Source organism: Mandrillus leucophaeus, unplaced genomic scaffold, assembly GCF_000951045.1.
Source record: "Mandrillus leucophaeus isolate KB7577 unplaced genomic scaffold, Mleu.le_1.0 Scaffold83, whole genome shotgun sequence".
Taxonomy (NCBI): Eukaryota; Metazoa; Chordata; class Mammalia; order Primates; family Cercopithecidae; genus Mandrillus; species Mandrillus leucophaeus.
The window spans coordinates 4,713,174-4,725,810 of record NW_012109030.1 but is presented as its reverse complement, the minus strand read 5'-3'; the positions used below and the strand labels follow the sequence as shown (position 1 = coordinate 4,725,810).

Genomic DNA, 12,637 nt, shown 5'->3' with positions numbered 1-12,637 from the left:
CTCCCAGGCTCAAGCGATTCTCCTGCCTCAGCCTCCCGAGTAGCTGGGACTACAGGTGCCCACCACCACGGCCGGCTAATTTTTATATTTTTTATTTGAGACAGAGTTTCGCTCTTGTCACCCAGACTGGAGTGCAATGGCGTGATCTCGGCTCACTGCAACATCTGTCTCCCAGGCTCAAGCGATTCTCCTGCCTCAGCCTCCCGAGTAGCTGGGACTACAGGTGCCCACCACCACGGCCGGCTAATTTTTATATTTTTTATAGAGACGGGGTTTCACAATGTTTGCCAGGATGGCCTCGATCTCTTGAACTCGTGGTCCGCCTGCCTCGGCCTCCCAAAGTGCTGGGATTACAGGTGTGAACCACCACGCCCGGCCGACTGGCCAATTTTTTTTTTATTAATTTTTTTTTTTTTTTTACAGACAGTTTATCTATGTTGCCCAGGCTGGATAATATGTGTGTGTGTGTGTGTAAGTAAATAATCCTGAGAAACCAAAGTACCATTGTCCCTCAGTATACACAGGAGTCTAGTTTTACTGTTGGAGTAGTCAACAGAGGTTAAAACCATGCACAAATATCGTAGGGTTGTGTAGAAAGCTGTTACATTCTAGGGTTTTAATCAGATTCCCCATCCACACAGATGTCTCATAGAGCACACAGAAGCCAGGCAGGAGGAGAAGCAATCGTTGGTTGTGTCAGTGACTGTTGCATGCATTGCAGACAGTGCAGCACCCCTGGTCCCTGCTCACCACAGAGGTAGCAATCATTGCGATGACAAAGAAAGCGCTCCCACCAATTTTCAAAATATCCCCATTCAGTATCACTACTCCGAATGATCTGCTCTTCCTTTGGTTAACATATAACTAACGAGACAATTCTGCATCATATCTTTTCACTGGACTTGAAACTCAGGAGAGATGCCAGAGCTGACTCTGCAGCCTGCAGAGTTGAGCTCCTCGCCTCTGGGGCACCCGAGGCCCCGGGCCCTCCTGCCTGTGGAGCAACGCTAACCCCATCACTGCACCCACATTCTGCCACAAGGATCTCTGCCCTCAGGGCTGTTCGCTGATGTTCCGTGCACCCAGGAAACTCACCAGTTGGGGCCTGGAGTACATTGTGTATGTGGAGTCTGTATTAGAACTGTAGAAATAACTGCCTTTGGGCACACACTTGACATAATAATACTGTCACGTTAGAGTGTTTATTTGTATTTGGTGCTTTAAAAATCACCAAATGGGCCAGGTGCTCACGCCTGTAATCCTAGCTCTTTGGCAGGCTAAGGCAGGTGGATCACCTGAGGTCAGGAGTTTGAAACCAGCCTGGCCAACAGGGCGAAACCCCATCTCTACTGAAAATCCAAAAATTTAGCTGGGCATCGTGGCGGGCACCTGTAGTCCCCGCTACTCAGGAGGCTGGTGCAAGAGAATCACTTGAACCCAGGAGGTGGAGGTTGCAGTATGGTAGAGGTTGCACCACTGCACTCTAGCCTAGGTGACAGCGAGACTCCATCTCAAAAATAAAATAAAATAAAAATAAAAATCACCAAATGCTCTCATGTCCCTTTGCATATTATGAGGTCATTTCTATGCATCATCATCTTTTGCTTTGCAGCTCATCGAGGTACTGTCCAGAGCCCTCTCACACTTAGCCTGCCTCTTCGGTTCTGTTCTGTTTTGATTATTATCAGCTGAGTCATTTGAATAATCATGAAGTTACTCTTACTGCGCTGCCTGAGCACATACTGGATGTAATGCCAGGTCTTCCATATGCCCTGTCATTCCAGGCCGAGGCTGAGCTGCAGGAGCGCTACTTTGAGCCACTGGTGAAAAAAGAACAAATGGAAGAAAAGATGAGAAACATCAGAGAAGTGAAATGCCGTGTCGTGACATGCAAGACGGTGGGTGAAGGCGGGGGCTGCAGCAACCCATGGGCCCTGTATGGTGCTTTTGTGACTCGGCAGCACATGGAGAACCTGTGGGATCTGGGGCCCTATCTCGTGATGTGTCAGTTAATTAGGCTGGAAAGCAAAGGGCGCAGGTGGCCCAGGACTGGGCTTCCTGCCTGACCTGGCTGCTGTGCTCTGCAAAGGGGATTCTTCTCTCATTTGACCAGAGCCCCCATCTCTTTCCCTGGACCACTGGGTCCATGTGGTTCTGACTGCTCTTTCTCAGGTTCTGGCATATCCTCACTCAGCATTCTCAGGCCTTGGGACCATGGTTGAACCCCTTGGCCTCTCATGTTATGATCCACCACTGCTTTCCTACTCCTGGCTGAACCTGCTCTGTTGAGTCTCAAGCCAGAGTGTGGATTATATCATCATCAGTGTTTGCAGAATTTTTATCATAAATCTCTTAGAAAATTCTAAGTCCTCTATTCCTCAACATTGATTAAAAATGGGAAGAAAGGGTTGGGTGTGATGGCTCACGCCTGGAATCGCAGCACTTTGGGAGGCCAAGGCAGGAGGATCACTTGAGGCCAGGAGTTTGAGACCAACCTGGGCAACATTGTGAGACCCCATCTCAACAAAAAATAAAAAATTAGCCAGGTGTGGTGGTGCACACCTGTGGCTCCAGCTATTTGGGAGGCTGAGGCAGGAAGATCACTTGAGCCTAGGAATCCAAAGCTGCAGTGAACTGTGATCACACCACTGCACCCTAGCCTGGGCAACAGAGCGAGATCCTATCTCAAAAAGAAAAAAGAGAAGAAAGAAGAAAGCTGTTGGTGAACACTGTTCCTTCCATTACCATTTGTTCCCGCGATCCCTTCGTGGCACATCGGCCTACTTAATAAACCTGGAGAAGACGTGGGAGGGGCGTAGCTTACCAAGTGCACTTTTCTCTCTTACTCCTTTTAACAGTTTAGCTCTCCTGTGTATTTGAGGGTCAGCTCCGAATCAGCTACCACCAAAAGTAGGACTTCCTTGAGAAAGTTTCTGTCTTGGAGCATAAGTAAAGATGATTCTTTTAAACATAGTTTTGAGAAGACAGGAAACACACACCCACCATTGCATTTCACCTCAGATGGCAGCTCTTACTCCGACGCAGCGGTGGACCTGCAGCGGAGCTGGTGGGTTGTCTCCCGTTGCCGCCGTAACAGATGATCACAGATGAGGTGGCCTAACACAATGCACATTTTTTGTTATTTTATTATTTATTTATTTATTTTGAGACAGTCTTACTCTGTCACCCAGCTTGGAGTGCAGTGGCACGATCTCGGCTCACTGCAACCTCTGCCTCTCGTTCAAGCGATTCTCGTGTCTCAGCCTTCCGAGTTGCTGGGATTACGGGCACACACCACGCTGCCCAGCTAATTTTTGTATTTTTAGTAGAGATGGGGTTTCACCGTGTTGGACAGGCTGGTCTGGAACTCCTGACCTCAGATGATCTGCCTGCCTCGGCCTCCCAAAGTGCTGGGATTACAAGCATGAGCCACCGTGCCCGGCCTCACAGTGCACATTTATTATCTCTTGTGTGGGTCAGAAGTCTGTGGGTCTTGCTGGTCTAAAATCAGGATGTAGCCAGGGCCGGGTTTCCTGCAGACGGGGCTGCCGTAAGGGAGAATCATCTTGCCCAGCTTCTGAGTCGCTGCATCCTTGCCTGTCCTCACTTCCTCAACACAGCCAGTGTCTGCGGGTTGAGCTCTCACATTCCAGCCCTGAGCACCTCTTCCACGTTTAAGGGTCCTTGTGATTCCATTGGGCCCACCCAGATCATCCAGGACAATCTCCCTATCCATTAGCAACCTGAATTTCACCTGCAGCCTTGATTTCTCCTTCACCCTGGACCAGCACACACTCACAGTTTTGGGGAGTAGGCTGTGCATATCTTTAGGGGGCCATTGTCATGCCAGCCTTGGGCTCACCACCCTGCTCTGCACTTTCTGAGCTTGCCCAAGTCTCGAGTTGTTGAACAAACTCAGTGTAATTCCCAGAAGTTACATCACTCTCTCCCGCACATGTTTTGCTGCTCACCCACCATTTCTCTTTCTCTTCGGTCCTTCTGAGGATCGAAATTAAAAGGGAATTCCTTAATCTCTCTGTCTTGGCTTTGCTGTTAATGAAATAGGGAGTAAGAATAAGCCTATATATCCTTTTTATAGATCATAGAAGAAAATGGAAGAGCTGCTGATTAGTCTTTCTAAATAGATCCCAAGCCTCTGCATCCTATTTAAGCAAAGGGCCATAATGACTCTAGCACAGACTGACCGAAGCTATTTAGGGGTTTACAGTACTTTTCTTCTCCTGCCCTTGCTATTGTCATCATGGAACATGTTACACAATACCAGAAAGTTATTATGTACTTTGTGCCTGACCAGAAATTGGGCCAAACATGAGAAACAGTGGTATCAGTGTGAGGGAGTCAGGTAATCACACGGGTCCCTGTAGCAAGAGGCGAAGGTGGCCCAGTCCCCTAGCAAGGGCCCAAGTGGTGATGAGAGACCAGGTGGTCATGGAGCAGATTGCCCTGACTGCAGCTGAGCATTTGTCCTCAAAAGCTCTTCACCGGCGGTGTGGGTTTTTTGTTGCTCTGTGCAGTGCGCCTACACCCACTTCAAGCTGCTGGAGACCTGCGTCAATGAGCAGCACGAATACCACTGGCATGACGGCGTGAAGAGGTTTTTCAAGTGTCCCTGTGGAAACAGAAGCATCTCCTTGGACAGACTCCCGAACAAGCACTGCAGGTATGAGAATCACCTGGAGCTCTTTGTCCCACGTGGAGATTTTCATCTCTTTTTCCAGAGTCTGTGATTCTGTTCCCTTGGAACATTGGATAATCATTCCATGCCTTCTATAGCTCCAGGCTACCCTTGGGACTCAAGTTGTTAACTGAAATCCCTGGAAGGAAGGGACCCTGCCCTTTCACTGCTGTCCCCAACACCTAATGTAGTGCCTGGCCCATAGGGGGTCCTCAGAAGTGTTTGTTGAATAAATAAGTGAAGAATCATAGGGTGGGGTGGTCAACATGTATGTGTTTATTGGGGGCTAGGATGCACATAACATTTTTTTCCTCTCTCCAAAGAGTTATTTGATCATTTTATATGTCTTTAGCTTGTGAGGGCTGCTGTTCTTCAGTATCCAAGGGGCACTGGTCCCAGGACAGCACTCTCCCCGCAGGCTACCAAAATCTGTGGATGCTCAAGTCTCTGATATAAAATAGTGTCATATTTGCATATAATGTGCACATATCCTTCCATATACTTTAAATCATCTCTAGATTACTTATAATACCCAACACAGCCAGGTGCAGTGGCTCACGCCTGTAATCCCAGCACTTTGGGAGGTTGAGGTGGGCAGCTCACGAGGTCAGGAGCTTGAGACTATCCTGGCTAACACGGTGAAACCCCATCTCTACTAAAAATACAAAAAAAAAAATTAGCCAGGCCTGGTGGTGGGCGCCTGTAGTCGGTGGCAGGCGCCTGTAGTCGCAGCTACTCTGGAGGCTGAGGCAGGAGAATGGCGTGAACCCGGGAGGCAGAGCTTGCAGTGAGCACAGATCCCTCCACTGCACTCCAGCCTGAGCAATAGAGCGAGACTCTGTCTCAAAAAAAAAAAAAATTACCTAATACAATGTAAATGCTGCAAATAGTTGTTATATTGTTTTTTTTATTATTTTTTATTGTACTTCATATATATGTATATTTGTTTTGTTTTTTAATTTGTATAAATTTAAGGGGCACAGGTGCAATTTTGTTACCTGGATAGTTTGTGTAGTGGTAAAGTCGGGGCTTTTAGTGTAGCCATCACCTGAAATAATGTACATTGTACCCGTTAGGTAATTTCTCCTCCCTCACCCCCTCCCACCCTTCAGTGTCTATTATTCCACCTTCTGTGTCTTTGCATACACATGTTAGCTCCCATTTGTAAGTGGGTACATGCAGTATTTGACATTCTGTTTCTGAGTTTTTTCACTTAGGATAATGTTGCCATTATCCTAAGTGAAAAATGTTGCCAACATGCTCCAGCATCCCTGTTGCTTGTAAAAAACATGACTTCATTCTTTGTTATGGCTGAGCAGTATTCCATGGTGTATATGTACCACATTTTTTTTATCCAGTCATCTCTTGATGGGCATTTCGGTTGATTCCATGTCTTTGCTATTGTGACTAGTGCTGCGATAAACATACGTGAGCAGAAATCAGTATACCTATTTCTTTTTCTTTGGTTAGATACCCAGTAGTGGGATTGCTGGATTGAATGGTAGTCTTATTTTTAGTTCTTTGAGAAATCTTCATATGTTTTCTGTACGAGGTTGTGCTAATTTGCATTCCCACCAGTGTGAGCGCTCCCTTTTCACCACATCCACGCCAGCATTTGGTTATTTTTTGCCTTTTTAATAATAGCCATTCTGACTGGTGTAAGATGATATCTCTGAGGATGAGTGTTTTTCCGAATACTTTTGACCCACAGATGCGGTGGTTGAACCCACAGGTGTGGAGGGCTGACTGTGTGTGTTGTAAGGGTCTTTTGTTTCTCTTTTTACTTTTTGGGACAACGTCAGATACGGAGGCAGAGTTGCCGTGTTTGACAGTCAAGGGACATCATTCGCGTAGAATATGACGGTGGCACCTCCGGAGCTGGGTTAAGAAACCTTCCCTGGTGCAGCACGCCGCCATCGCGGGTCCATCCAGTGCCCTTCCCGGCTCATTCATGTTCTCTTCTTACCCCTTCTCCCTCCATCCCATCCCTTCACACCATCCTCAGCCATTCTCAGATGGTTGCTGTGATCCTCTTGTTAGTTTTCTTGTGAACATGTACTGCTTGCTATGCAGCCATATTTATTTCGCATACGTGGTACAGAATTATATGTCTCATTTGATTTCGTTTCTCACTCGGCTCTGTGTTTGTAGGATGCGTCTGTGTTCATCGCGTCTGCTGCTCCTAACTGATGACTCTGCCCATGGCAACATCCATCACATTTCACCCGCAGGCACCCTATGCCCTCCCGACACGTGTCCCCTGGCCTCAGCACCTCATTGCTTTCACCTCAGTGAGTTCTTATTCCTGTCAAGAGCTCTCACTGGGATAGTATCACTGCCTTTTTGTGTGCTTGCTTATTTTCATTTGTTGTTTACTTCCTGGAGTTCATACTTCACTCTCACTTCAGGTTCTCCCGGGTCGATCCAGAGATCCTAGGGAGGGAGCCAGGAACCCGGGCCAGTTCGTCACTTTACCAGGAGGTGGCTTGCCAATTTTTCACACTCTAGATTATAATTTTTTAAGTAGTTATTTATATATTGATACTTGACTTCTTTCCAAAATAGATGACTAAAAATGTCATTATAGTGAGAGCTTACGGAAAACGTTAGAAAAATCAAAAAAATTCTGTTCATTAAGTACAGGGCACAAATGGAAGGGCACGATGCCTTTCAGCCTCCAGTTGGCACTGTGATTGTAAGAACCACGCTTTTTCTGGACTTTTTGTCAGTTGCTTTTTTTTTTTTAATTTTTTTCTTCTTTTTTTGAGACAGGGTCTCACTCTGCCCTGCAGGCTGGAGTGCAGTGCCATGATCATAGCCTATTGCAGCCTTGAACTCATGGACTCAAGCAATCCGCCTGCCTTTGACTCCTGAGTAGCTGGGACTACAGGTGTGCACCACCACACCCAGCTAATTTTTTTAATTTACTTTTTTTTAATAGAGACAGTGTCTCACTCTGTTGTCCAGGCTGGTTTCAAACTCCTGGACTCTGGTGGGCTCAGCTGACCAAAGTGCTGGGATTACAGGTGTGAGCCACATGCTTGGCTAGTTCTTTATCTAGAGCAGAAGTCAGCACACATTGCCTATAAAATGTCAGTGGTGAATATATTAGGCTTTGTGGGCCACACAGCTCTGTTGGTGCAGCCTGAAAGCATCCATAGATAATACATGGGCAACTGGGCACGGCTGTGTTCAAATAAAACTTTATTTATAAAAACTAGCGATGTGCTGGATTGGGGTTGTAGTTTGCTGACTCCTGACTAGAATAGTGATTTTTTTTTTTTTCTCACAATTTTATCATTGATCTACTGATAGGCTACCAGAGTTCTCTCCATTGATACTGAACCAGTCTCTAGAGGTGGAAGGTGATGGTTGGGAGGCTGTAAGGGCTATGGCCACTGGCATGCCACCTTTCAGGGCAGGAATTGTGATACGGTTTGGCTGTGTCCCCACCCCAAATCTCATCTTGAATTGTAGCTCCCATAATTCCCACAAGTTGTGAGAGGGACTCAGTGGGAGGTAATTGAATCATGGGGCAGGTCTTTCCCGGGCTGTTCTCATGATAACAAATAAGTCTCATGAGATATGATGGTTTTATAAAGGAGAGTTCCCCTGCACACGCTGTCTTGCCTGCTGCCATGTAAGACATGCCTTTGCTTGTCCTTCATCTTCCACCGTGATTGTGAGGCCTCCCCAGCCACGTGGAACTGAGTCCATTAAACTTCTTTTCTTTATAAATTACCCAGTCTTGGGTATGTCTTTGTTAGCAGCGTGAGAACAGACTAATACGAGTAGACTCTAAGCTAGGTAAGGGGAAGGAGAGACAGGCAGAGCATCCGCACCCCACCCCAACCCTCTAAAATCCAAGGGAGCTGGCAGACATACTTCCTTGGCTTTGTTATATGTCTTCTCTCTTTCTCTCTCTTTTTCCCAGAGTAAACTTCGTAGGAAATAAGTTTTCACCATAGAGTTCACATCCCTTCTCAGGGTGGAAGTCACCCACCATGTTAAAAACAAGAGCAAGAAGGGCTGGACTTGGTGGCTCATGCCTGTAATCCTAGCACTTTGGGAGGCTGAGGCAGATGGAACACTTGAGCCCAGGAGTTCAAGACCAGCCTGGGCAACATAGTGAGACTCCCCATCTCTACAGAAATTTAAAAATTAGCTGGGCATGGTAGTGCACACCTTTGGTCCCAGCTACTCAATAGGCTGAGGCAGGAGGATCACTTGATCCCTGAAGATCAAGGCTGCTGCAGTGTGCTGTGATTGTACTGCTGCACTCCAGCCTGGGCCACAGAGTGAACCCTGTCTCTAAAAAAAGTAAAAACAAAACAACAGTCCCTGGGCCCTTTGAATAAAAAGAAAGTAAAGAGGCCGGGCACGGTGGCTCACGCCTGTAATCCCAGCACTTTGGGAGGCTGAGACGGGCAGATCACTTGTGCCCAGGAGTTTGAGGCCAGCATGGGCAACGTGGCAAAACCCCATCTCCAAAAAAAGACAAGAAAGTGAGTAAAGGCTTTTGGGTTATAAAGAGAAAGGGAGAAGGATGATCCAGACTAGAAAGACTTTTCCTTTCTTAGCTCAACCTTTCTGCTTCAAAAAAAGAGGAGGAAGGGGCCAAACATAGATTATCCTGCACCAGAGGGCCAGCTCCATAAATGTGAGTCTCATCTCAACCACCATCGGTTGTAAAAATCAAGGATGCGTTCATTACCTGCAGCACATGGATCCCTGTGGTACCATCATTTGAAACTCCATCTCTGAAGGCTCTAGCTTTGTAAGGACCTACAGACCACTTCCCAAGTCATTGCAAGTTTAGTTTTAGTCACATTTGAGCATAACCTCAGATTTGGCATACAATACAAATGTCACCTCGAACAGCTTCTCCTTGAATGGGGGGCCCATCTCCCCAGGTGCAGTGAGCATCGTCGTCTTTACATGTGTGAGCCTACACCACCCTGCTGAGTCAATCCGTCTTGTCTGTTTCAGTAACTGTGGCCTCTACAAATGGGAACGGGACGGAATGCTAAAGGTATGCCATTTGCCTACTAATTTTTGACTCCTTTTAGTGACCCATGCTAATAATGTTGAACCATCTCCTATTAAAATATTTTCATTTTTCTAGGAAAAGACTGGTCCAAAGATAGGAGGAGAAACTCTGTTACCAAGAGGAGAAGAACATGCCAAATTTCTGAATAGCCTTAAATAACCCGAACTTCAGACATTTTCCCACAGCCTTCCTGGCCTCCTGTGACTCTGGAAAGCAAAGGATTGGCTCTGTATCGTCCATTGGTTCCTGATTGACGCCGTCAAAAACAAATGCTTGTTAAGCCCGTAAGCTTTGCCTACTTAGTTTCTGCAATTGGGTTGGTGTGACACCACATTTAACGTTGACATTTAAGTGGAAAACCAAGATATCATTGTCTTTTCTAAGCTCAGTGAATGATTGCATTACTTCATGCCCCAAAACTGGAAGGTGAACAGAGAGCTATGTTTCGTATCTTTTGATTATAGAGTGTTCACTTCTTTGTCATAATAAAATTCTAGTGTTTATATGAACACCCAGAGGCAAAAGAATTAATTTAGCTTAACTCTCACTCCAGGTAACTCTCACTCTGGGCTTCAGTTTTCTCATCTGTAAAATCAGGAAGATTGGATTAAGTGATCCTGAAATGTATTTTTTAGCACTGGATTTCTACAAATAATAAAACTTTTTCCCATCTAGATAATTATGATCACTGCCTTTAATATAGTCTTGATGTACAGATATTAAAAGCCAGATTTCTTCATTCCATTCTGTTATCTCTGTTTTACTCCTTGAAACTGATCAAGTCACTGAACCACTTTGCATTTCAATTTATATACAGAGAGAGAAAGAAGGCTCTCTGCTCTTGCATTATTGTGGAGCCCTGTGATAGCAATATGTAAAATCTCATTTTATTTTTTTAAATTTTTTTATTTAAGACAGGGTCTCGCTTTGTCACCCAGGCTGGAGTGCAGTAGTGCGATCACGGCTCACTGCAGCCTCGGCTTCCCTGTGCTCAAGTGATCCTCCCACCTCAGTCTCCCAGATAGCTAGGACTACAGGCGTGCGTGACTAAGCCCAGCTAATTTTTGTATTTTTTGTAGAGATGGAGTTTTGCCGTGTTGCTCAGGCTGGTCTCAAACTCCTGAGCACTAGCAATCCGCCCACCTCTGTTTCAAAAAAAAAAAGAATGAAAGGACAAACCTTGTGCAAATTACCACAGCAAAGGTTTCACTCAGGAGATTCTTCGGTCTGGGCAACCTGTTTTTCCAAATATCATTTGACCTAAGTGAATGGTGATACCAGCTAGAGATCGGGTAAATTGGTTGAATTATTTTATTGAAGCTTGAGTTCTAGCTAAAAGTAATTTAGGTTTCCCCTAAGATGTTATTATGTTAGGGACATAATGCTTTTGGGAGGTTGTTGTGGGAGATGGTTGATTTAGGTTTTCAAAACCCAGAAATAAAATTTACATGCCTTAGATTTCATAAAACTTTGCTCTAATTGGGTGGAAGGTGCTGTATCTAACTCGTATTCCTCCTAAGGGTATGTCCTAATAACTATTCTTTTAGGAGTATACTTCTGCTTTATAGAAGGTTGCTTTTCTTTTTAATTTTTTCTAACAAAGAAAAGAATAAAGTATTTATTAACAAGAACCAGAAAGCACTTGAAACTGATGTTTTTAATGACTCATTTAGGGTAGATTTATTTATCTCATTAACTTAAAACAGCTGTATGTATGAAATAGGTCACAACTGCACAGAACTTGAACACCAGGTTGGTGTCTGAACAATCCCGTTCTTATGGGAAAAACTATGGTCTTGTTTGAACAGAGGGTATCATTGCAGTCAGTATTCACTTGTATATTTTATAAGTTGTATAATGTGCTTGTAAAGGCTGAGGGTGAGCGGTATCTGGATGCCTTTTTACAATTTGATTTTAACTTTTAAAATAAATTTAAAACATAATTGTCACTTCTTAGTTTTGCTCAATCTTGGGGGACTTTGCTTTGAGGTACTCTGTGCATGTGCTTTCTTAACATATTCGGGGATGAGAAGCGGTTGGTAGGGTAGAGTAGGGAAACTTGTTATTTTATTTTACTTATTTTTTTGAGGCGGAGTCTTGCTCTATCACCCGGGCTGGAGTGCAGTGGCGCAGTCTTGGCTCACTGCAACCTCCACCTCACGGGCTCAAGCAATCCTCCCACTTCAGCCTCCCAAGTAGATGGGACCACAGGCGTGCGTCACCACGCCTGGCTAATTTTTTTTTTTTTTTTTTTTTGACACGGAGTTTTGCTCTTTTTGCCCAGGCTGGAGTACAATGGTGCGAATTTGGCTCACCGCAACCTCCACCTGCACCTCCCGGGTTCAAGCAATTCTCCTGCCTCAGCCTCCCTAGTAGCTGGGATTACAGGCATGTGCCACCACCCCAGCTAATTTTGTATTTTTAGTAGAGACAGGGTTTCTCCATGTTGGTCAGGCTGGTCTTGAACTCCTGACCTCAGTGATCCGCCCGCCTCAGTCTCCCAAAGTGCTGGCATTACAGGTATGAGCCACCGCACCCGACCAATTTTTGTATTTTTAATAGAGAAGGGTTTTCACCATGTTGCCCAGGCTGGTCTTAAACTCCTGGCCTCAAGTCATCCACCTGCCTCGGTCTCCCAAAGTGCTGGGATTATAGGCATGAGCCACTGTGCTCAGTCTAATCCTATCTTCCTTATCAACCTTTGTGAAATGCTTTCATGCAAATCCAACATGTGTTTTATTTTTCTTAACCTGTCATTGGTAACATAGGGATTAAATGTGTAATCACAAGCCACTGGAACAGGTAAGTACACAGTGATCTGAACTGGCAAACAAAAAATAAATTTTCCCTTTCCAAACATCAAAAGGAAATCGGAAGTATTTTAGATACCA

The 12,637-nt window shown here is 45.3% G+C and overlaps 1 protein-coding gene across 1 annotated transcript in view; it reads left to right on the top strand.

Moving 5' to 3' along the window:
* The window catches only part of MCM10 (minichromosome maintenance complex component 10), a 56,692-nt gene extending 46,200 nt beyond the window's left edge, over positions 1-10,492 (top strand). Inside the window, 4 exon segments of the mRNA XM_011968155.1 lie at positions 1,785-1,898; positions 4,536-4,681; positions 9,686-9,728; positions 9,822-10,492. Coding sequence (XP_011823545.1) covers positions 1,785-1,898; positions 4,536-4,681; positions 9,686-9,728; positions 9,822-9,905 — 387 coding nt within the window. The 3' untranslated portion in view covers positions 9,906-10,492.
* The last annotated feature ends 2,145 nt before the right edge of the window (positions 10,493-12,637 follow it).